This window comes from Suncus etruscus, chromosome 12 (assembly GCF_024139225.1).
Source record: "Suncus etruscus isolate mSunEtr1 chromosome 12, mSunEtr1.pri.cur, whole genome shotgun sequence".
Classification (NCBI taxonomy): Eukaryota; Metazoa; Chordata; class Mammalia; order Eulipotyphla; family Soricidae; genus Suncus; species Suncus etruscus.
The window spans coordinates 6,960,538-6,986,653 of record NC_064859.1 but is presented as its reverse complement, the minus strand read 5'-3'; the positions used below and the strand labels follow the sequence as shown (position 1 = coordinate 6,986,653).

At 39.5% G+C, this 26,116-nt stretch overlaps 2 protein-coding genes and 1 pseudogene across 10 annotated transcripts in view; 2 read left to right on the top strand and 1 right to left on the bottom strand.

Annotated features, from left to right (window-relative positions):
• EPB41L2 (erythrocyte membrane protein band 4.1 like 2) overlaps positions 1-2,302 on the bottom strand; it is a 271,009-nt gene extending 268,707 nt beyond the window's left edge. For all 9 annotated transcript variants that reach the window (XM_049785156.1, XM_049785155.1, XM_049785161.1 and 6 more), the window contains exon 1: positions 2,252-2,302. The gene's annotated coding sequence lies outside the window, so the exon portion shown is untranslated. The remainder of the gene's footprint in view (positions 1-2,251) is intronic.
• On the top strand, positions 1,374-23,033 carry LOC126024582 (proline-rich protein 2-like). Its single transcript, XM_049785017.1, has 3 exons — positions 1,374-1,703; positions 1,782-2,489; positions 22,986-23,033. Exons 1-3 carry the CDS (start codon positions 1,374-1,376, stop codon positions 23,031-23,033), a joined length of 1,086 nt encoding a protein of 361 aa, XP_049640974.1.
• On the top strand, positions 22,976-23,064 carry LOC126025370 (uncharacterized; annotated as a pseudogene).
• The last annotated feature ends 3,052 nt before the right edge of the window (positions 23,065-26,116 follow it).

Genomic DNA, 26,116 nt, shown 5'->3' with positions numbered 1-26,116 from the left:
CAAGGCAAACGCTGTGCTATTGCTCCAGCCCTGGAAGTAGGTTGGTTTTGGTTTTGTTTGTGTTTTGGGGCCACAACAGGCAGCGCTCAGGGGTTACTCCTGGCTCTGCACTCAGAAATTGCTCCTGTGATATCATCTCTAGTTCCTAATCAGTCACTGGTGCCTTCCCTTCTTTTCTTTATGGTCTGCCAAGAGGGTCACCAAGAAATTGATCCTCTCAAATACTCCTCTTTTGATTCCATTGATTTTCTCTTATTTTATGTTTCATTAACTTACGATTTGATCTTCATTGTTTCCTTTCTTTTGATTTAATGTGGTTCATTTTTACTAATTTCTTGAAGTGGAAAATCAATATTAAAGCATTAATGATAGGGGCCAGAGAGATAGTATGGAGGTAAGGCATTTGCCTTTCATGCAGGAGGTCATCGGTTCGAATCCTGGTGTCCCATATGGTCCCCTGTGCCTGCCAGGAGCAATTTCTGAGCCTGGAGCCAGGAATAACCCCTGAGCACTGCCGGGTGTGACCCAAAAACCACAAAAACAAAAAACAAAAACAAACAAAAAAAAAAAAAACATTAATGATAAAATTTAAAAAAAAAAGAAGAAATTGCTCCTGGAAAGCTCTTGGGACCCTATGGGTCTGTCCAGGGTAGGCTACGCCCAAGGCAAATGCTTTACCGCTGTGCTAACTCTCCAAGCCCATAAGTAGATCTTTCTTAAGGGGACTGTCTCATAAGAAAATAAGCTGCGTCCTCCCTCTGCTCTAAATGAGCAGGTTCTTGTTCTCAGCATTTAGTGTATACTCAAGACCACTACTGACTTCAGTGGGAATCCTGCCCAAGAAATGAGAAAGACATGATAGGATTAGTCCAAAATCACCGCCATTGTTTTAAACCATTTACTTATACAGTTCTCCAAAGAATTCTCTAAAACCCTATAGAGTAGATAGGTATCCTAAGTTTGATGTTGAGTCTCAAATTGAGGTAAAGGACTGATCCCTCCAGTTCTGACAGGTAGCACACTCTTTCAAAGTTGTGACAGTGCGATGGATGTCGTTGGTTGGTTGTTATCACAGCCCAAGATTGCGGTGGTTCGCAGCCAAAGTAGTAGCTGCAGCAGCAATCCAAGGATTTCTGACAGCAAAGGCCTAGCAAGGGGATGAGCAAGACTGAGTGTTGTTGGTTTCCCAGCAAAACGTGCCCACAGAGCCAGCGACTAAGAATTTGACTCGGTTTCCTCCCAGTGCTAGCGTAAGAAGAAATGCAGAGTGCAAGGATAACGTTTGAATTCTCCATACAAAATCAGAAGTGGGGGACCTGGGGCCGTGGAGTGTGGCAGGGAAAGATGAACAAGGGGCACAAGAAAAGAGGAGAATGAGCGGAAAAAGTTCAGTCTGGAAAATCAAAACCATCGTGACTCAAGGCGCTTCGGAGACCGCCAAGAGGCGGGGGCGGGCGGGCGCGGCCGCTTCGGTACCCCGAGTCGAAGAAAGTGCACCCGCGGAAAACTTGGCGACGGGCTCCGAAGGGAGAGATGCCTCCGCGCGGCATCCCGCGTATTCGCTGCGTGACGAGGAGTGCGTGACCGAAGGGCGCGCGATGGCCGGCGTCGGGCGGGCGGGCGTGTGCCTGGACCCGGCTTGGACCCCGAGCCTGCCGGGCGCGCCTTGGGGCGAGATCCGGCCTCAGCCGCGAGCCGCGAGGGCAGGGGAAGGAAGGGAGGAGGGAAGGGAAGGAAGGGAAGGGAAGGAAGGAAGCGAAGGGAAGCCGAGCCAACGGGAGGCGCCTCGGGGAGGCCGGAGCAGCGAGCGGCCCGTGGGCGGCGAGTCTCGGCCTCGGAGGCGGCAGCGGACGCGGCGGGAAGGCTCGAGGCCACCGCGGCCCGCGCGTCGCGCGGAGCGAGGAGAGACAGAGACGGACAGACAGACAGAGAGCGCGACGGGCACAGAGCGCGCGGCCCGCCGTCCGCCCGCCGCCCCTCAGCCCCTCCGCCCCCGCGCGCGGCGCCCCGCGCCCCTCCGGCGGGGCCGCGCGGTCCCCGAGCAGCGGTCGGAGCGGGCGCCCTCGGAGCGCGGCGGGCGTGGCGGGCGGGCGGGACGCGACCCACACCCGGAGCCCACGCGGCCTCCCGCCGCCCGCCGAGCGCTTCCCGCCGGCGGGACCGACCGGCCGCCCTCCGCCGCGCCCCTGCCCGCGGCTCCCGCGCCCCCACGCGCACCCCCGCGCCCTCCCGCGCCCGCCGCGCGCCTCACCCGCTCGCCGCAGCCACGAGCGCGCTCGCCTGGCACCGGACGCCGACGGACGAGTGCGAGGCCCGGCGCTGGCCGCGGGCTCCGAATCCGCGCGCCGCCCCCCCCCCCCCCCCCCCCCCCCCGCGCCGGCCACGCCCCGCCTCCGGCCACGCCCCCGGCAGCCAGGCTGCTCGCCTGCCGCGGCCGAACCGAGAAGGGGTCTCTGCGGGAAACGCCCAAGCTGCCTGCCTGCCTGCCTGTCTGTCTGTCTGTCTGTCTGTCTGTCTGTCTGTCTGTCTGTCTGGCCAAGTCCGAAAAGGTCTGTGGGGTTTGTTTACTCAGCAGAGATAGATAGATTAGATAGATGGATGATGGATGGATGGATGGATGGATGGATGGATGGATGGATGGATGGATCCATAGATAGATAGACAGCTAGATGATAGATAGATAGATAGATATAGATAAATGATATCATAGGTAGAGTGATAGATAGATGATAGATAGATAGATAGATAGATAGATAGATAGATAGATAGATTAGATAGATAGATAGATAGATAGATAGATAGATGGCAGGAAGACACTGAATACTGAACACCTCAGCAGCAAAACTTCTTTGCTGATAACGGATTTCAGTTCATTTAAATTAAGAGTCTTTTAAATCATCTCTTTCTGCCATTCTCCTCAAACTATCAACTCTCTAGCTGAACTTTTTTACTTCTTAGATATCTTCTTCACATCCAATATCTGGCTTCCTAGAGATTAGAGCAAAACCTGCCAGGTCTCAAAGCTAGCACCAGAGTCCACTAGCACTGTTTGTCAGAGCAAGGTCAAGAGGCAATTAAAATTCAGAATGAAGGATCACACACCTTACCTCTTAATGAAAGGGACTCGATGGTTCTTTCTACAGATAGAAAGCTTTCTTGAAACCCATCTTGGTAAACAGTATCAGCATATAATGTATGGTTTTTCTAGTTGATCCTTAGTTGGCCTTTTGAACCTGTTCTTTGAGTCTATAGTAAAAAAATTCCCACAAGTTTTTCCTCAAAGCATTCAAGGACCACATTTTCATCTGAATCTCATAGTAACTGATGAGTTTCCTTGAAAAGTCAATCTCAGTGGTTGTTAATATTGGTACATATATAATATGTACATATATATATATATCCTAAGCCTGTAAACTTAAGTATTCCCTCCACTGTAGTTCAATTGTCATTCACACACACGTAGTAAACACACACACACACACACACACACACACACACACCTAATTGATCTGGCCCAGTGACAGAGAAACTGGTCTGCACATGCTTATTTAGTCTTTGAAACTTCAACAGAATCTCTACAGTTGCTCCCTGAGGATCTCATGATCAATTGGCTCACAGAAATGAAACCCATAGTAGAATGCTGTTATTATTGATTATGTAGATGTAATCAATAATAATTGTCAAAAATAATCAATTTAGATACTTAAATGGGTGTATTTTATTGTTAATTGCATCAGTAAACTTCATTTTAAAAATAAGAAACTAATAAAAATTCCGCAAAATATCAACATTTGGAAAAAGTGAAACAAAGATTTACTGTTTCATTTTCACAATCTGAATAACATTATATACAACCCATTCTTTTTTCTCCTAGGGGATCAAAGTAACATCATTTCCTGTGAGAGACACAAAGCATGTCTTTTCCAGGTGGATTCTGTAATTTATGTGAGTGTACATGTATGAAAACTCTTCTAGATCCATTACCTTATTTAAAATGAGCTTTGAGCTTTCAATATAATTGTCAATAATATGGACAGCCTTGAGTCCCTGTTTTTTTTTTTTTTTTTTTTTTTTTTTTTTTGGTTTTTGGGCCACACCTGATGACGATGCTCAGCAGTTACTCCTGGCTATGCACTCAGAAATCGCTCCTTGTTTGAGGGACCATATGGGATGCCTGGAGATCGAACCATGGTCTGCCCTAGGCTCAGCGGGCAATGCAGACGCCTATGGCTTGCACCACCTATCCGGTCCCTTGAATCCTATTTTGTATCAATGTAAATTCAGGGACAAGAAATGCAAATTGGAGCAAGAAAGCCTCTTCAACAAGTGGTATTGGGACAACTGGTCAGCCACGTGGAAAAAAAAGAGAACTTAGAGCTCTTCTAAAAACATGCACAAAGGTCAAATCCAAATGGATTAAATACCTTGATATCAGACCCAGAACCATAAGGTATATAGACAAAACATAGGTAAAACACTCCATGATGTTAAGACTAAATGCATCTTCAAGGAGGATATATCACTCTCCACAGGGGCAGTGTTGAGGTCTCTGCACTATAGTTGTGTTGCTATTAATATCTGCTTTCAAATTTGTCGACAATTGTATTAAATATTTTACTGGTCCCTCAGATAGATTCATATATGCTTAGGAGTGAGATTTCTTCCCATTTACATATACCTATGCTTATTAAGAAATATCCAACTTTGTCCAAAGTCTAAAGTTTGTGTCATCTAATATTAATATGGCCACTACAGATTTTTTAAGGCAATGTTTGCTTGAATAATTGTCCTCCAACCTTTGATTTTGGAGTCTTTGTTTGTTCTAACTATTCAGTATGTGTTTCTTTTGTTTGTTGTTGTTTGTTGTTTGTGTTTTGTGGGGGTCACACCCAGCAGTGCTCAGGGGTTACTCCTGCTCCATGCTCAGCAAATCGATCCTGGCAGTCTCGGGGGGACTATATAGGATGCCGAGATTCGAACCAATGACCTTCAAATGCCCTATTTCCATGCTATCTCTCCAGCTCCTCAGATGTGTTTCTTGAAGGCAGTAGAATGTTGGGTTCAGTTTCTTGGTCCATTTTGCCACTCTGTGTCTCTTAACTGGTGCATTTAGTCCATTAGCTGAGAGAGATAATCATCATGGGACTTAGTGTCATCTTTAATGTAGGATTTTGGTGTGTCTCTAGGTCTGTCCTGTTTTAAAATAGACCTTTTAGTTTTTCTTTTAAGGCTGTTTTCAGTCTGTAAAGTTTCTGAGCTGTTATTTATCTATGAAGTTATGTATACTTCCTTCAAACCTGAAAATGAGTTGGCTGGGTACAGTATTCAAGGCAGAGCATTCATTTCATTGAGTTTTGTCAATTCATTCCACCACTGCCATTTGTCCTTGTGGATTTCTTGTGACAGATCTGCTGAAAATCTTTTTTTTTTTTGGGGGGGGGGGGGCACACCCAGTGACACTCATAAACCACCCAGTGGTTACTCCTGGCTATTCACCTCATAAATTGCTTCCTGGCTTTGGGGGACCATATGGGATGCTGGGGATCGAACCACAGTCTGTCCTCGACTAACACAGGCAAGGCAGACATTTTACCACTTGTGCCATCAGCTCTGGCACAAGTGTAAATCTTAAGGAAGCTCCTTTGAAACTAATTTCCCTTTCTGATTCTTGCTGCTTTCAGTATTATATCCCTATCTGTGGTATTCATCAATGTACTAGGATTCTAGGATGTGTCTTGGATGCTTTTTTTCAGGTATCTTTTAGCTAGTACTCTTTGGGCATGGCAAGTATTTGGTTGTAGACACATTTAGCTCTGGGAATTTCTCTGTAATGAATCATTGACTTTTGATTCTTCCTAGAGATTTTCTTCCTGGGTCTCTGGGACTTCAATGATTCTTACATTGATTCAGTTGAGGTCTATCAAAGACATCTACTTTGGGGGCCAGAGAGATAGCGTGGAGGTAGGGGAATTTGCCTTGCATGCAGAAGGAAGGTGGTTCGAATCCCTGGAATCCCATGTGGTCCCCCTGATCTTGGCCAGGAGTGATTTCTGAGCATAGAGCCTAGAGTAACCCCTAAGTGCTTCCAGGTGTGACCCCTAAAACAAAACAAACAAAAAAACAAGAAAAAACCCCTAAAGGCTATCTATTTTCATCTGCTCACATTTTTTGCTCATGGATTGGCAGGATCAACATCATTAAAATGGCAATACTTCCAAAAGCATTGTAACATAATTTAATTGCAATTCCTCTGAAGATACCCATGACATTCTTCAAACAAGTGGATCAAATACTTCTGAATTAATCTGGAACAATAAACAACCTCGAATAGCTAAAGCACTCCTTGGGAAAAAGGAATATTGGAGGCATTACTTTTCCCAATTTTAAGCTGTATTACAAAGCAATTAGTTATAAAAAATACCATGGTATTGGAATAAAGGACAGACCCTCAGATCAGTGGAATAGGCTTGAGTACTCAGAGAAGGTTCCTCAGACATATAATCACATAGTTTTTGATAAAGGAGCAAGAAATCCTAAATTGGAGCAAAGAAAGCCTATTCAACAAGTGGTGTTGGCACAACTTGGTTAGCCACTTGCAAAAAAGGTAACTCAGACCCCCCAGCTAACACCATGTACAAAGGTAAAATCCAAAATGGAATTAAAGACCTTGATATCAGATCTGAAACTATAAGGTATATAGAACAATATGTAGGTGAAACACTCCAGGACATTGAGACTAAAGGCATCTTTAAGGAGGAGACAGCACTTTCCAAACAAGTGGAAGCAGAGATAAACAGATGGACTAATTTTAAGGTGAGAAGGCCTCTGCATCTCAAAGGAAATAGTGCCCAGAGTACAAAGGCCACCCACTGAATGGGAGAAATTATTCACCCAAATACTCATCAGATAAAGGGGCTAACATCCAAAATTACAAGGGTACTGACAGAACTATACAAGAAAAAAACAACTAACCCCATCAAAAAAATGGGGAGAAGAAATGAACAGACACTTTGAAAAAGAAGAAAGGCAAATGGCCAAAAGGCACATGAGAAAGATGGCTCAACATCACTAATCGTCAGGGAGATGCAAATCAATAACTACAATTGCGGTACCACTTCACGCCACTGAGATTGGCACACATCACAAAACAGGAAAAATAAGCAGTGCTGGCGGGGATGTGGAGAGAAAGGAACTCTTTTTCACTGCTGGTGGGAATGCCGTCTAGTCCAACCTTTATGGAAAGCCATATGGAGATTCCTTCACAAACTTGAAAGTGAGCTACCATATGATCCAGGCTATACCACTCCTAGGAATATACCCGAGGAACACAAAAATACAATACAAAAATCCTTTCCTTACTCCTATATTCATTGCAGCACTATTTACAATAGCCAGACTCTGGAAACAACCAAGATGCTCTTCAATAGATGAGTGGCTAAAGAAACTGTGGTACATATACACAATGGAATACTATGCAGCCGTCAGGAGAGATGAAGTCATGAAATTTTCCTATACATGGAAGTACATGGAATCCTATTATGCTGAGGTGAAGTAAATCAGAGAGGGAAGAGAGAAAGACGCAGAATGGTTTCACTCATCTATGGGCTTTAAAAAAATTAAAGGACATTTTCAACAAGTATCTCAGAGACAAGAGAGATGAGGGCTGGTAGGTTGCAGCTCAGGACATGCAGCTCATCACATGAGTGATAAGTGCAGTTGGAGAGATGACTACACTGAAAACTATCATAACAATATGAATTGAGGGAAGTAGAAAGCCTGTTCTCGAGTACAGGTATGGGGGGGTTGGGGAGGAGGGAGAGATCTGTGAAATTGGTGGTGGGAATGTTGCACATGGTGAAGGGGGGGTGTTTCTTTACATGACTGTAATCATACAACTATAATCATGTTTGTAATCATGGTGTTTAAATAAAGATAATTATAAATATATATATTATTAAAAAATGAAATAAATAAAATCTAGTCTTAATTTTAATATATCTATAATAAACTCTTTAATCTTGTTTGTTCATAGTGGTTTTTGAAGATATAGGTTGTTTCTTCCTGGCTTTGTATTACAGTGCTATGTTATATTATTATATCAAAAATACACTGCTCATTAGAATAATGTCTTGACAAATATTTCTAATCTATTCATTTCCCATTTGATTATGCCTACTAATATGAATTATGCTTATGTCCACAGATAATATTGGAATAGGCACCTGCATACGCCATAGACTCTTACTATAGTGCTCATTCATTGAGTATGGTATTGCAATTTATTTGGAATTCAAGCTAGTTTACTATTAAATCCTTTTTTAGGAGTGATAGTACAGTGTGAGAAGGCAATCTTGCCTTGCACATGGCTGATGGTTTTTTTTTATCAAACTTCTTTATTTTTAAATATCTTTATTTAAACACGTGATTACAAACATGACTGTAGTTGGGTTTTAGTCACAAAAAGAACACCCCCCTTCACCAGTGCAGCATTCCTACCACCAATGCATCTCATCTCCCTCCTCCCACACCTCCTGCCTGTATTCGAGACAGGCATTCTACTTCTACTCATTAACATTGACATGGTTGTTGTTAGTGTTGTAACTGCACTCACCACTCCTTGAGATGAACTTCATATAGTGAACTGGTTCTTCTGGCCCTCATCTCTTGGCATATTACAATAATGTCTTTAATTTTTCTTAAAACCTATATCTCTCCCTCTGACTTGTTTCACTCAGCATAATAGATTCCATATACATCCATGTATAGGAAAATTTCATGACTTCATCTCTCCTGATGGCTGCATAATATTCCATTGTGAATATGGTCCAACAATTTTTATAGCCACCTCGTCTGTTGAAGGGCAATCTTGATTTATTTCCAGAGACTGGCTATTGTAAAAAGTGCTGCGATGTATACAGATTTGATGAAGGGATTTTTGTATTGGATTTTGTGTTCCTTGGGTATGTCCCTAGGAATGGTATATGGAAGCTCAATTTCCAGTTTTTTTTTGAGGAATCTCCATATCGTTTTCCATATAAGTACTGGACTAGATGGCATTCTCACCCAGCAGTGAATAAGAATTCCTTTCTCTCCACATCCCTGGCAGAACTCATTGTTCTTGTTCTTTGTGATATTTGGCCAGTCTCTGTGCTGAGAAAATATTTTTATTGTGATAAACCATAAAACTAAGTAAATTAAGAATGTCAGCCTGCCTTTATCCCAACCCTCCCAAAATAGTTACATTTATTTTACAACTAACCAACAGCTAGTGATGCCCAAGTAGTGACGATAAAATGACTACATATTAAAAACAATGTACTCTTTTTTTGGGGGGGAGGGGGTGTTTGGGTCACACCTGGCAGTGCTCAGAGGTTACTCCTGGCTCTGCTGTCAGAAATAGCTCCTGGCAGGTTTGAGGGACCATATGGGATGCCAGGATTCGAACCACCATCCTTCCACATGCAAGGCAAACGCCCTACCCTCCATGCTATCTCTCTGGCCCTAAACAATGTACTTTTTTTTTTTTTTTTTTTTTTTGGTTTTTGGGCCACACCCGGCGTTGCTCAAGGGTTTACTCCTGGCTGTCTGCTCAGAAATAGCTCCTGACAGGCACAGGGGACCATATGGAACACCGGGATTTGAACCAACCACCTTTGGTCCTGGATCGGCTGTTTGTAAGGCAAACACTGCTGTGCTATCTCTCCGGGCCCTAAACAATGTACTCTTAATCAAAAAACCTCTTTATAACTTTTGTGGCAGAAAAATAATCACCCTAATGTGTTCTCATGCCAAATGTTAATATTTAATGGGTTTGCCCCTAAAATTTAGATAGAATTCTGGGGTCGGAAAGATAGCATGGAGGTAAGGCGTTTGCCTTGCCTGCAGAAGAATGGTGGTTTGAATCCCGGTATCCCATATGGTTCCCCAAGCCTGCCAGGAGCGATTTCTGAGCATAGAGCCAGGAGTAACCCTTAAGCACTGCCGGGTGTGACCTAAAAATAAATAAATAAATAAATAAATAAATAAATAAATAAATAAAATTTAGATAGAATTCCCAAGAAAGAATTAAAATCAACTAAAAGAATAGAATTAATTAGACTCCTCTGAAAATGAATGGAATGAGATTTTGAGATAAGTCACATCAGACTTTTCATTTTAATTTAGTGACCAATATTTTTTGCTGTTTTATTAAGCTAGTTTACCTTGGACATTTTCCATTTAGAATAGGAACATAGGAGGATAAATCTATGCACATAGAGCTTGTGCATATTGTGCACATTAAAATAGAAGAATAAATTATGACTGTAGGGGGGAATTTTTCTGCTGATTTCCAAGTGGTGACAACCTGCAGCCTGCTTCCTGCTGCAGTTTCAAGGTTTTCACTCTGTTCTTGTTTGGAAGTGGATGAGTCAACAGTTGGGGCTTCACTCAAGAAATAGAATTATGAGAGAAGGTGTCAAAAGAGAAGGGGATTGAGCAGCCTCTACCTGCAGTATCTAGGCTGTATCTAGAAAGTATCCAGCTGTCTTCTTGTAATTAATTTGTTATTGCTCTAGTTAGCTGTCTACTTGTTCCACTTGCTGTTCTTCTGCTTTCACTGAGCTGTTTTTATTAATCAGAGTTTAACATAAGTCACCATAAGGCATAATTAATATATTTAAGGGTTCTTGTGCTAATTAACTCAGAAAAGGTGAAAGTAAAAATAAAGTGAATTTACAGATGTCTATAATTTTACAGATGACAACTATGAACAACATCTATTAATTGAAACAATGACTAGTCCCACTTAATCTTATCTACCTGGTCAAAAATTATCCCTTGCTTCCCTCACTGGCATTTGTTCAGAGCTACAGGAGTTCAAAACCGTGAAGAATTAGTTGCAGATGGATTCTTTGCAGATTTTACACTTAAAACATTTTGATCTATCTCACAACTGATTAAGTAGAACCTTCAAAGATAAAGAGTACTGTCTAAAATTTTTGCCACAAAGAAAATCAAAGTTGTATAGTAGTTATCTAGAGGAAAAATAACAAAGCCAATAGTTAAGAACTCACGACTTCAAGAGGGAATTATTTGTAAATAAGTCAGAGTGAAAGAAGACAGTGTTATCTGTATCTTCTTTTTATGGCTTTATAAGTAATGTTTATAATACATTTTAATATTAAAATACATATTATTTTATGCACAAATATATATGTAGAATGAAATTTGTGAGTAATATTGAGGAAGGGTACAATAATTTAAAATTTTACTTCTATATAAATGTGACAGAATTTTCATGGTAAATGGCCTCATAGGTCTCTATAGCTAGACTGTCAATAACTGGGCAAGAAACTGAAAGATGTATTAGTCAGGGGTTCTTCTAATTGAGAGCTAGTACTAATAGTTCTCCAGCTAATTAAGAACTTTATTTAAATGTTCTTCTGAGAAACAGCACCAATTGGATAGATAAAATAATAAATATGAGAATAATTAGTATATGAATTGGTTTACCAGGCTATGGAAATCCACAAGTCCAAAACCCAGAAGTCCCACTTGGTCTTGCTGAAAGCGGTGAGCCAAGAAAGTTGATACCATATATCTCAGGGGCTGTAGAAGTACAGTGGATAGGGAAGTTGCCTTGCATGCAACTGTCCTAGATTCAAGCCCTAGAACCAATATGGTTTCCAGAGTCCTGCCAGGAGTGAATCCTGAGTGGAGAGCCAGGATAAGCCCTGGGCATGCCTGGGTGTGACTCAAACTTCCTGATTCCAGTCAAATCCTAGCAATTGAGGGCTTGAGGTGGATGAAGGGATATCACTTGTGTAAGTATTACAGTCTGAGATCTGTACATTCTGAGATCTAAACACTATGATTATATAAAAATGCATGATCTAAATTAAAAAATTTAAATTGCATTTTCACCTTTTTTAATGTCCCTCAATGTATTATTAGATAATACCTGCCTAACTTGATGAAATCAGCACTTTTTCACTATGTTTTACTGGTTAAAAATGCTACCTGGCCAGCTGATAGCCCAGCCAAGTTGAATACAAATTATCATATAATATTACTATATAATTGATTGTGGAATTGTTGGGATGCAAAGTAAACTTGCATAGACAGACATAGGGTGAAAACTGAGGGATTGAATATGAACAGTTTTGTTCAAGGAATATCCTCTAATTTTTTTTCTTTTATTTTTGAGGGGGAAGCCACACCCATTCGACGCTCAGCGGGTTAATCCTGGCTATGCGCTCAGAAATCATCCCTGGCTTGGGGAACCATATGGACACCGGGGGTCAAACCATGGTCTGTCCTAGGCTAGCACTTGCAAGGCAGATGCCTTACCTCTACGCCACCTCTTCGGCCCCTGATTTATTTTCTTTAGGCATTACAGGAACTCTAGGTATTACAGGTTCTGTGTCTAAATCCATTTAATATCATTAAGTATACATTAGGAGGTCTTATCTTAATTGGCCCTAGAAGTACATAGAGGAACATAGAAAGTACTAGGAACATTGTTTTCATAGAACTGGGAAACAGAAAGAATGATTGTTCCTGCTATGATTACTGTTACCTACACTTAAACCTATTTCAGGGTAGAACTTTCTGAAGCAGTCAGAAAAAAACAGACACCTATATGGACAATTAATCTTGATTTTGAAAAATTGAATTTCCAAACATGTTTTAATGCTCTTTAATTTCTTTGCTTGTATTTTAAACTTTTAGATTTTTTATAGATATATTTTATTATCTCCAATCATTTGGACATATATGAAGAACTAAAGACAAAGAATTACTTTATCAAGACATAGGAAACAGGCCAAAATGTGAAAAGCTGTGTCCAGATAGAGTAGTAACAACAGTACCAAAAACACTTTGGGAGGTTCAGAAAACCTCATACTACTGATGGATTGGCACAATTTATTATGCTAAAGCAAAATAAATTAAGAATAGTAAAAAATGATAGGTCAACCAGATGGAAACCCAACAAAAATATACTAGCCCTAGCCCTGAAAAGAGTAATGGAAGAAAGAGGACTAGTAGATATATATAGGACACTCCATCCCAAAAAACCTGTATACACATTCTTCTCCAATGTACATGGGTCTTTCTCCAGGATAAACTACATGCTGACATATAAAACATACCACCATAAAACCAAGAGGATAGAAATCTTGCAGGCTACCTTTGCTGACCACAAGGCTCTGAAATTAGATGTGAATTACAAAGCCACACAGAAGAAAAATTTTAACAATTGGAAAATAGACACCCTGCTACTGAACAACCAGTGGGTCCGAGATGAAATAAAAAAAGGAAATCAAAACTTTCCTGGAAATAAATGATAATGAAGACACAAACTGCCAGAATCTATGGGGACACAGCAAAAGCGGTCCTGAGAGGAAAATTTATAGCTCTACAAGCACACATCAGGAAGGAAGAAGGGGCATACCTGAATAACTTAATTACGCAGCTCAAAAAAATAGAAAATGACCAACAAAAGGAACCAAAAATAGGGAGACAGAAGAAAATAATAAAGCCCAAAGCAGAACAAAATAAAGTGGAAAACCAAAAAACAATTGAATGATCAACGAAAGCAGAAGTTGGTTCTTTAAAAAAAAATAAACAAAATTGATAGACCATTGGCAAAACTCACAAAGAAAGAGAAAGAGAGAAATCTGATAACCCGTATTAGAAATGAAAAGGGGGAGATCACGACAGATATTGTAGAGATGCAAAGGGTAAGCAAAGACTACTTTGAGAAACTTTATGCTACTAACATGAGAACCGTAGAAGAAATGGAAAAAATTCTTGGACACTTATAATCTTCCACATTTAAGCAAGGAGGATGTAGCATATAAAAAACACCCCCATCACTACTGAGGAAATTGAAACTGTAATCAAACATCTGGCCAAAAAGAAAAAGCCCAGGCCCAGATGGATTTTCTAATAAATTTGTTCAAATCTTTCAAGAGGAGCTACTACCAATCCTAGCCAGGCTCTTCCATGATATTGAAAAAACGGGAACACTCCCAAACAGCTTTTATAAAGCCAACATCACCTTGATACCAAAACCAGACAGAGATGCTGCCAAAAAAGAAAATCAAGACCAATATCCCTGATGAATGCAGATACAAAGATCTTCAACAAAATCCTGGCAAATAGGATCCAATGCATCATCAAGAAGATCATACACTACAACCAAGTAGGTTTCATCCCGGGAATGCAAGAATGGTTTAACATTCGTAAATCTATCAACATCATACACAACATCAACAAGAAGAAAAATAAAAAATCACATGATCATATCAAATAGATGCAGAGAAAGCATTTGATAAGGTCCAACACCCATTCTTGATCAAAACTCTCAGAAAGATGAGAATAAAAGGAACCTTTCTCAATCTAGTTGAAGCCATCTACCACAAACCAATGGCAAATATTATACTCAATGGAGAAAAACTAAAAGCCTTTCCTCTAAATTCTGGTACAAGACAAGGCTCTCTGCTCTCACCATTCCTCTTCAACATAGTACTGAAAGAATTTGCAATAGCAATCAGGCAAGAAAAAGATATCAAGGGAATTCAGATAGGAAAGGAAGAAGTCAAGCTCTCATTGTTTGCAGATGACATGATACTCTTACTTAGAAAACACCTAAAGACTCTATCTAAAAGCTTTTAGAAAAAACAGACTCATAGCAAGGTGGCAGGCTACAAAATTAACACACAGAAATCAATGGCCTTTTTATACACCAATAATGATAGGGAAGAAGGAAGTCAAGAAGGTAGTCTCATTCACAATAGTGCCACACAAACTCAAATATCTTGGAGTCAACTTGACCAAAGACGTGAAGGATCTATACAAAGAAAACTTGGAGCCCTGCTCCAAGAAATAAGAGAGGACACACGGAAATGGAAACACATAGCCTGCTCATGGATTGGCAGGGTTAATATCATTAACATGGCAATACTCCCCAAAGCATTATACAGATTTAATGTGATCCCCTTAAAAATACCCATGACATTCTTCAAAGAAGTGGATCAAACACTTATGAAGTTCATATGGAACAATAAACACCCTCGAATAGCTAAAGCACTCCTAGGGAAAAGGAAAATGGGAGGCATTACTTTCCCAAACTTTAAACTGTACTACAGAGCAATAGTTATCAAAACAGCATGGCATTGGAATAAAGACAGACCCTCAGATCAGTGAAATAGGCTTGAGTTCTCAGACATTGTCCCCAAGACATACAATTACCTAATTTTTGACAAAGGAGCAAGAAATCCTAAGTGGAGCAGGGAAAACCTCTTTAACAAGTGGTGACTGGCAGAACTGGTTAGCCACTTGCAAAAAAGCGAAAATAGACCCCCAGTTAACATCATGTACGAAGGTAAAATCCAAATGGATTAAAGACCTTGATATCAGACCTGATACCATAAGATATATAGAACAACACGTAGGTAAAACACTCCATGACATTGAGACTAACGGCATCTTCAAGGAGGAAACTGCACTTTCCAAACAAGTAGAAGCAGAGATCAACAGATGGGAATACATTAAACTGAGAAGCTTCTGCACCTCAAAAGAAATAGTGCCCAGGATACAAGAGTCACCCACCGAGTGGGAGAAACTATTCACCCAACACCCATCAGATAAGGGGCTAATATCTGAAATATACAGGGCACTGACAGAACTTTACAAGAAAAAAAAAAGATCCAATACCATCAAAAAATGGGGAGAAGAAATGAACAAACGCTTTGATAAAAAAAAAAGAAATACAAATGGCCAAAAAGCACATGAAAAAATGCTCCTCTTCACTAATCATCAGGGAGATGCAAATCAAAACAATGATGAGTTACCACTTCACACCACAGAGATTGGCACACATCACAAAGAATGAGAACAATCAGTGCTGGCGGGGATGTGGAGATAAAGGAACTCTTATCCACTGCTGGTGGGAATGCCGTCCTAGTCCAACCTCTATGGAAATCAATATGGAGATTCCTCCAAAATCTGGAAATTTTAGCTCCCATTCGACCCAGCTATTCCACTCCTAGGGATAGACCCTAAGAACAAAAAGAGCACAATACAAAAACCCCCTTCCTCACATGTATATTATTGCAGCACTATTCACAATAGCCAGGCTCTGGAAACAACCAGATTGCCCTTCAACAGACAAAATGGCTAAATGTGTATATGGTACATATACACAATGGAATATTATGCAGGAGAGATGAAGTCATGAAATTTTCCTATACATGGATGTACATGGAATCTATCATGCTGAGTGAAATAAGTCAGAGGGAGAGAGAGAGAGATGCAGAATAGTCTCCACTCATCTATGGATTTTAAGAAAAATAAAAATCATTTTTTGCAACACTCCTCAGAGACAATGAGAGGAGAGCTGGAACTTCCAGCTCACTTCATGAAGCTCACCACAAAGAGTGATGAGTGAAGTTATAGAAATAACTAACTACACAGGGAACCACCATAATCATGTGAATGAATGAGGAAAATGGAAAGCCTGTCTAGAGTACAGATGGGGGTGGGGTGGGATGAAGGGAGATTTGGGACATTGGTGGTGGGAATGTTGCACTGGTGAAGGGGGTGTTCTTTACATGACTGAAACCTAATCACAATCATATATGTAATCAAGATGTTTAATAAAGAAAAAAAGGAAAAAAGATTTTAACTAGAATCACTGCATTCAAGGCAATTCTGTAAAAAAAAATATAGTAAAAATGTAATTTCTTTCACAAAATCTTTTTAAACTTTTAGCATAAATACTATTTACTTTGAAATTGTAAGCTGATGTAGCCCTATGAATTTTAATTATTTCTCCTGATGTAATAAAAATATTTATTAAATAATTGTTTTGCTCCTAATAAAATACATATGATTTTAGGTGTTCTTGTATTCAATAATCTTAAATGAATACACTTTTTTAACTCTAATTTTCTATGATACATAATTTCTCCATGATACACATAGAGAATGGTTGGTATAAAATCTGCCCACAAATTCTGATATCTCTAAACTTTCTTATTTTTTAATTAATATCTTTATTAAATACCTTGATTACAAACATAATTGTGATTGGGTTTCAGTCATGTAAAGAACACCCCCCTTCACCTGTACAACATTCCCACCACCAATGTCCCTAATCTCCCTCCTCCCCACACACCCTCGCCTGTACTATAGAAAGGCTTTTTACTTCCCTTATTCATTCACATTATTATGATAGTTCTCAATGTAAATATTTCTCTAACTGCACTTATCATGCTTTATGATGAACTTCATGTCGTGAGCTAAAACTTCCAGCCCTCCTCTCTTTTGTCTCTGAAAATTATTGCAAGAATGTCTTTCATTTTTCTTAACACCCATAGATGAGTGAGACTATTCTGCATCTATCTCTCTCCCTCTGACTTATTTCACTCAACATAATAGATTTCATGTACATCCATGTATAAGAAAATTTCATGACTTCATCTCCCCTGACCGCTGCATAATGTTCCATTTTATATATGTACCACAGTTTCTTTAGCCATTCATCTGTTGAAGGGCATCTTGGTTGTTTCCAGAGTCTGGCTATGGTAAATAGTGCTGCAGTGAATATATGTGTAAGGAAGAAATTTTTGTATTGTATTATGTGTTCCTAGGGTATATTCCTAGGAGTGGTATAGCTGAATCGTATGGGAGCTAAATTTCCAGTTTTTGGAGGAATCTCCATATTGCTTTCCATAAAGGTTGGACTAGACGGCATTCCCACCAGCAGTGGTAAAGAGTTCCTTTCTCTCCACATCCCCGCCCGCACTGATTGGTCTCATACTTTCTGATGTGTTCCAGTCTCTGTGGCTTGATATGGTACCTCATAGTTGTTTTGATTTGCATCTCCCTGATGATTAGTAATGTGGAGCATTTTTTCATGTGCCTTTTAGCCATTTGTATTTCTTTTTGTTAAAGTGTCTGTCCATTTCTTCTCCCCATTTTTTGATGGGTTTAGATATTTTTTTTCTTGTAAAGTTCTGTCAGTGCCTTGTATATTTTGGATATTAACCCCATATCTGATGGGTATTGGGTGTATAGTTTCTCCCACTCAGTGGTAGCTCTTGTATCCTGGGTACTATTTCCTTTGAGGTGCAGAAGCTTCTCAGCTTAATATAGTCCCATCTCTTTATTTCTGCATTCACTTGTTTGGAGAGTACTGTTTCTTCTTTAAAGATACCTTTAGTCTTAATGTCATGGAGTGTTTGACCTACATGTTGTTTTATATACTTTATGGTTTCAGGTCTGATATCTAGGTCTTTAATCCATTTGGATTTTGCCTTTGTACATCATGTTAACTGGAGGTCTAAGTTTGCTTTTTTACAAGTGGCTAGCCATTTGTGCCAACACTACTTATTGAAGAGACCTTCCCTGTTCCATTTAGGATTTTTTGCACCTTTATCAAAAATTAGGTGCTTGTATGTCTGGGGAACATTCTCTGAGTACTCAAGCCTGTTCCACTGATCTGAAGGTCTGTCTTTATTCCAATACCATGCTGTTTTTGATAACTATTGCTTTGTAATACAGTTTAAAGTTGGGGTAAATAATACTACCATATTCCTTTTCCCAAGTATTTCTTTAGCTATTCGAGGGTGTTTATTGTTCCAAATGAATTTCAGAGGTGTTTGATCCACTTCTTTGAAGAATGTCATGGGTATCTTTAGAGGGATCGTATTAAATCTGTACAAAGCTTTGGGGAGTATTGTCATTTTAATTATAGTAATCCTGCCAATCCAAGATAGGAGAAAATGGATATTAAGAAAACAACCTCATTCACATTAGTCTCACATAAACTCGAATACCTTGGAGTCTACTAGACTAAAGATGTGAAGGACCTATACAAAGAAAACTATAAAACCCTGCTACAAGAAATAAGAGAAGACACACGGAAATGGAAGGCCTTGACATTTTAAAATACTGCCATTAAAAGGTGAAATTACTCTTCTGAAGAATAATAAAGGAAATGGCAACAACTTGACCTAAAATCAGGTTGTCTAATCTCACCATGTAATGATAAGATGAAATAAGGAGACACGTCATCCTTTGATATGTGCAAAAGCCAAGATCGCTATCTACAGACGACTGACTGTGACAACCATGACTGGGCAGAACTTATCCTGGGACCAATGAAAAAGACCCTAGTCTAGGCTTTGGCCTATGATCTGTACAACAACCAAGATCTCTAATTCCAGAGGTCTGACTGTGACAATTGCAACTGAGCATATCTTCTGGAAACATAATGAAAGACTCTATCCTAGGCTTTTTTCTGGGCTCGGTGCAAAAGCCAAGATCACCAACTACAGAAGACTGATTAAAACAACAGTGATGGGACAGAACTTCTAGAACCGTACGAAAAGATTCCATCCTATGCTCCATCCTATGACCTATGCAAATACCAAGATCTCTAGCTACAGAGGCCTGATTTTATCATCCATGACTGAGTGGAAAGTTTTCAGATACCACAAAAGGACCTAGGAGAGAGTAAAAGAACATGTACGGAGCCTGTAGTTATTCCAGGGTGTGAGAAACCCTGTATCTATTAGGCCAAGGTAGTTCCCTTTCTTTTTCTTCTTTTTCCTTTCTCTCTTTCTCTCTTTCTTTCTTTCTTTCTTTCTTTCTTTCTTTCCTTTTCTTTCTTTCTTTCTTTCTTTCTTTCTTTCTTTCTTTCTTTCTTTCATTCTTTCTTTCTTTCTTCTTTCTTTCTTTCTTTCTTTCTTTCTTTCTTTCTTTCTTTCTTTCTTTCTTTCTTTCTTTTTCTTTCTTTCTTCTCTCTCTCTCCTCCCTCCCTCTTTCTTTCTTTCTTTCTTTCTTTCTTTCTTTCTTTCTTTCTTTCTTTCTTTCTTTCTTTCTTTCTTTCTTTCTTTCTTTCTTCTTTCTTTCTTTCTTTCTTTCTTTCTTTCTTTCTTTCTTTCATTTTTTCTTTTTCTTTTTTTTTTTTTTTGTTTGGTTTTTGGGTCACACCCGGCAGCTCTCAGTGGCTACTCCTGGCTCTATGCTCAGAAATTGCCCCCGGCAGGCTCAGCGGACCATATGGGATGCTGAGATTTGAACCACCGTCCTTCTACATGGAAGGCAAACGTCTTGCCTCCATGCTATCTCTTGGCCCTGAGATTTTCCTTTCTAATCTCCCTAATATTTACTGTGCCCATGCCAAAAAAAAAAGCACAAATTATTTTGTTGTTGTTGTTGTTTGTTTTATTTCCGTTTTTTTCTTTATCTTTTTTTTTTCTTTTTGTGTTTTGTTTTTACTTCAGGACCATGCTTATTGTGTGGCTGTTGTCTTTATTGCTGTGGTGTCTTTTGGTTTTTTGTTTGATTTTTTTTTGTATTGTTGTTATGTTTTTCTTCCTTTTTCCCTTTATTCTCTCAAATTGATATTTATAGCCTCTAGAAGGACTCCTTTCATTTTTGCTTGTTTGATTCCCCCCCACTTTTATTTCTTTCATTCAAACTTGAACCATCTTGCTCCACCTCACAAATTGAGGGGGAAATAATGGAGGATAACAAGACCAAATAGTCGTATGAATATAAAGTGGAAATAAAAAAATGATCAGACTTAAACACAAAGTCCAAAGCCAACAACAACAGAATAGATACCCAATCTACAACAAGATAGACATAGAGAGGACCACTGATACTAGAGGCCCGGGTTAGAGGAAGGGGATATGGGATGCATGCTGGGAATAGGGGTGGAGGGAAGACAACATTAGTGGTGGGAATGCCCCTGATTAAATGTCACTATGTACCTAAAATATTACTGTGAGAGATTTGTAATCTTCTTTGTTCAAAATATAAATTATTATAAAAATAATAACATTACTTAAAATAAGTGATGATTTTCATAAGTTCCATTCCTTGACCTGTGCACAGACTGAGACCTTTAGATTTAGAGGTCTGTTTTTATCATCCAGATCGGAGCAGAAGTCTTCCATACGGCACAGAAACACCAAGGGGAGAGTAAATGAACCTGAAAGAAGTCTATAGATAATCCCATGACAATATATTCCAAGGGTAGAGAAACCCTGTATCTCTTAGGCCAAGGGGATTCCCCATTGCGGATGACCCCAATATTCACTGTGCCTAGTTGGGGGTGTGGGGAGAGACAAAAAAACACTAAATAATCCTTCCTTTTTTATTTTTTATTATTTTTATCTAGTTTTTGTCGATTTCTTTGTTTTTGGGGTAGATATTGAAGTAGTTGTCCATTTATTTTATTTATATATTTACTTTTTCTTTTTCTTTTTTTTTTTTTTTTTTGGTTTTTGGGCCACACCCGTTTGACGCTCAGGGGTTACTCCTGGCTATGTGCTCAGAAATCGCCCCTGGCTTGGGGGGACCATATGGGACACCGGGGGATCGAACCGCGGTCCTTCCTTGGCTAGCGCTTGCAAGGCAGACACCTTACCTCCAGCGCCACCTACCCGGCCCTACTTTTTCTTTCTTCTTTTCTCTTCTTCCTTTTTGCGCCTTGTCATATTTCCTATCTCACGACCATGGCAACTATGTGGTGCATATTTTTATTGCTGCAGTGCGCACTGGATATCTTGATTCCCCTTTTTGAACTGTTGTGGTGTTTCACCTTCTTTTTTTCCCCTTCGTCCCTCAAATCAAGGATGATGCCTCTAGAATGACTCTGCCCATAGTTGGCATAGTCGATTTTTACCCCATTATATTGCTTTTCTCTTCCTCAAACAAAACCACATAACTTGAACTTTCTAGTCCCGCCTCTCAATTAGAGGGGGCAATAATGGAGGCACCAAGACCAAACAGTTATAAGACCACTAAGTAATAAACTAGACACAAAAAGGACCACACATTCTAGCAGCCCCTTGGGGGAGAGTGGAGGATATGGGAGGCAGGGTGGAAGCGGATGTGGGAGGACAATTCAGTGGTGGGAATTCCCCTGATTCAATGTAAATATGTACCTGGAATATTACTGTGAATGATATGTAAGCCACTATTAATTAAAATAAAAATTATATTAAAAAATAAGTGATGATTTTAATAATAAATGAAGGTAATTTCTATACATTTTATGATGTGAAATATATTAAAATATTACATACATACTTAGAAGTTAGAGTTTTTTCATTTCTAGCTCTTCCAGTTATTAGTTTCATAAAGTAAGAAAAGATTCATCAACTGTGAGGGAACAAAGATACATCTTCAACTACATACCTTAAAAAGCTTAAAATGAGTATATGCTCAATAAATGCTTCTTTTCCTTCTTTTCTGTTTTGTTTTCTACTTCTTTTTGTCTCTAGTATATATATGCTATACAGGTTGTTCACTCTGCGGTATCAGGGTATATTAAAGAAAAGCTTTAAAAAATTCAATTTTTTCTATTATTTCTAGCTGTTTAAAACAACAGAAATTCTCAAAGTATGATGTGTTTATTTTAGGAACAAGAGTGTAAAGAGAACACTATTGAGATTATATTTTGTTTGGCAGTGAGTCATGGACAAAGGAAGAAATCTCTAATCTATGAGCCCTATTCTGAACAATACATTAGATTTTTATAATACCTGTTTATTTTGTCCTCATAATCTTCAGGTATGATATGACTATCTAAAGCTTGGGTTCTTTTTGCTCAAAATTGATGCTTGTGAGTCACATAATTTTGTACAGTGTCAGTAGGAAAATGCATAGTTACTTTTAAATCACTGTCCTACACAAACTGTTGTAGAGGACAGGATAGATTTAGGTAGACTATTTTAAAAGAAAAACCGAAAAGGGAACAGCCAATGTGAATAAATAGATCAAGAATGGTGGCTGAGAAACTGTTTACTGATTCCTGCAACTGGAAAAAGATGGAAACAGTAGCTGGAAATCAGAGCAAGGCCTGAAGCTAGGCGATGCGAATACAAGGTCAACGAGGTCAACTTGGTCAGCTTAGGCTGAGCTGAAAAAGTGGAGGTGCATTGAAAAGAAGCTAAAAGAGCCGACGCCTTGGCCTGTAGGATGATGACAAGACCACCACGCAGTCTGAGTTCTTGGGAACCAGGTGATGGAGCATGTTCTGGGAACAGACTGAGACCGAGATAAAGGAGAAGAGAGGTAGAGAGGAGGGCAAGGGAGGGGAACGGAGAGGAGAGGAGAGGTTAAAAACTATCAAGAAACAGGGTGTGGGGTGGACAAAGTCAGATGACTCACAATTTAAACACCAAGATGGTGGAGACTTTCAAGACTGGGAACAGCTTCTTAAAGATCATCCATCAGAATGGACAAACTGGGATGAAAGAAAAATCGGCTCCTGCAGTTAACCAGGCCCAGGGTCTGAGTTTCTTGTGAGTCATGCTACACTTGCTTAAGGGGTCTCAAACTCGCGGTCCGCGGACCATTTGAGGCCCTCCATACAACATTTTGTGGCCCTGCCCTAGAGGAATCTTTTTCTGTTTTGTTTTGTTTTAGTGGTTTGGGTCACACCCCCCAATGTTCAAGGCTTACTACTGACTTTGCACTCAAGGATCACCCCGACTTTGCCTCCTGCGGCCCCCAGGTAAATTGAGTTTGAGACCCCTGGAACTTCTGGTAACACAAATCAGAAGAAACATGTTGTATATTTTAGGACAAAAAGAGATAGCATGGAGGAAGGCGTTTGCCTTGCGTGCAGAAGGACAGTGGTTCCAATCCTGACATCTCATATTTTTCCCGGAGCCTGCCAGGAGTGATTTCTGAGTGTAGAGCCAGGAGTAACCCCTGAGCGCTGCTGGGTGTGACCCAAAAACCAAAACCAAAACCAACAAACAAAAAACTGATCTTTCTCTGGGTATGTCTTTACAATGACTCTTGCTACTTTAAAAAAAAAAAAATAGGGTAAGGGCTGGAAGTGGTTGGGATTTACCTCACACATAGCCAACCATTTCATCCCTAACACCACAGGAGTCAACTCTGAATAGTCAATTGTGGGCCCTCCTCCCCCACCAAAATGTAGGATCAGCACTCAAGTAATGTTGTTATTATTGCTATTGTTATTATTATTATTATTGGGCGACCTGATGTATTATCTTTATGGCATGCATGGCTCACTAGTTAATTTACAAAATTTTGAGGCCTGATGAATTATTTTTCTAAAGAAAAGGTGACTTGTTAATTTAACATTTATTTCTATGAGGATAAGTAATTCTGAGGTGATCAAACAAAGAAATAATAAAAAAAGTGGCAAAAATATTTTTATTATGATGATGACATTGGACCATCATTAATAATTAGTATTTACATCAAGCACTGATTATGATTTATGGTACACTGGGGCCCTAATTAATTTTATGATTTCTTATTATATCCCTGGTATGCCAACTATGGATTAAGGCAAGAAGAGAAAAATTTTTGAAGAAAACAGTGTTTAATGATACATGGACTGAATCATTTGCATTCTCTACTGACAAGATTGGTTTACCAGTATACTTAATATGTGGTGAGAAATTTGCGAATGACAAAAAGTCGAATGTTTTCCAGAATAAACACACAGCCTTTGCTGAAAAATATTCAGATAGAGATGAGAGGTGAAAAGCCATTGCAGAACTTATGAAGAAGGTTGATAGGAGCAAACATAATATCAAGAAGTGATGAAGTTTGCAAATTCCACAAAATATGCTAGTTTTGTGGTCGCTCAGAAAATAGTCAAGCATGGGAAGCTGTTCACAAATGGAGAGTATATAAAAGAAGCATTTGTTAAGGTTTGAGTGTCTCTACAAGGACTTCAAAAACTAGAATGAAATTGTGCATAAAATTAAAGGCATAACACTATCTGTGAAGACTGTCAAAGGCAGAACACTAAAAATTTACAGAGAAGTACCCTGTCTCACTTTCCTTCTTTGAGAGAGTTCAAACAAAGTCATAATACGATAAATGCAGGTTATTTGAAGTCTGCAGTCTCCACAATGCAAAATTGTTTGCGAAAAGGTTCTGTAAATTCAGAGAGGAATACTCCACATTATCCTTCCCTTGGTGATCGATCCATCCTTATTGAATATGACTGCATTTGCAGGTAAGTCAACCTGATCTTGAGATAGAACTGGCTGATATAGTCAACAAAGATATATGGGTGTCCAAGTTCAAATGCTTGACCACTACTCTTGAGAATGTTGCCTGTCAGAAGGCCATTCTGGCTCAAAATCTTAAATGAAGTGATATTGAACACCTTCCCAAACAGGACAAACTTATATTTGAAACATGGAATGCCATTCCCAATACTTATATAAACATGAAAAAGTATGCATTTGGAGTCTTGTCAATCTTTGGCTCGACATATGTATGTGAACAGGTCTTTTCCAACATTAACTATAATAAAAACAAACATTGATCATGCCTCACATATAGTAGCTTACAAGTCTGTGTAAAATGAAGGTAATGTCTTATAGCCCTGATGTGTAGACACTGTGCACTGAGGTTCAGGAGCAAAAATTTCATTAAACAGGTACATTACATATTTTAATTAGATATTAATTTCCACAATATATTTTACATTGTTAAGTAAAAAAGTTCTTTTTTTTTCTTCATATCGACAACCAACTGCATAATCCTGTATATAGCATTAAGATAAGAAACAATGTAGAAAGTGCTATATTTGTTTTATTTATTTATTTATTTATTTTGTTTTTGGGTCACACCTGGCAGCACTTAGGGGTTACTCCTGGTTCTCCACTCAGAAATTGCTCCTGGCAGGCTTAGGGGACCATATGGGATGCCAGGATTCGAACCACCATCCTTATGCATGCAAGGCAAACACCCTACCTCCATGCTATCTCTCCGGCCCCAATATTTATTTTAAATGTTGCAATGGTTTTGCGGCTCCCAGGTTTTTTTTCCTTTGGAAATGAGTTCAAGTGGCTCTTTATGTCTTAAAGTTTGCAGACCCCTGCCCTATGGTATGTCTCTAGGAGTAGTAGAGCTGGATCATATGGGAGCTCACTTTTCAGTTTTTTGAGGAATCTCCATATCGTTTTCCATAATAGATGTGAGCATTCAGAGAATGTTCCCCAGACATACAATCAATTAATATTTGATAAAGGGGCAAGAAATGAAAAAATGGAGTAAGGAAAGACTCTTCAATAAGTGGTGTTAGGACAACTGGTCAGCCACATGCAAA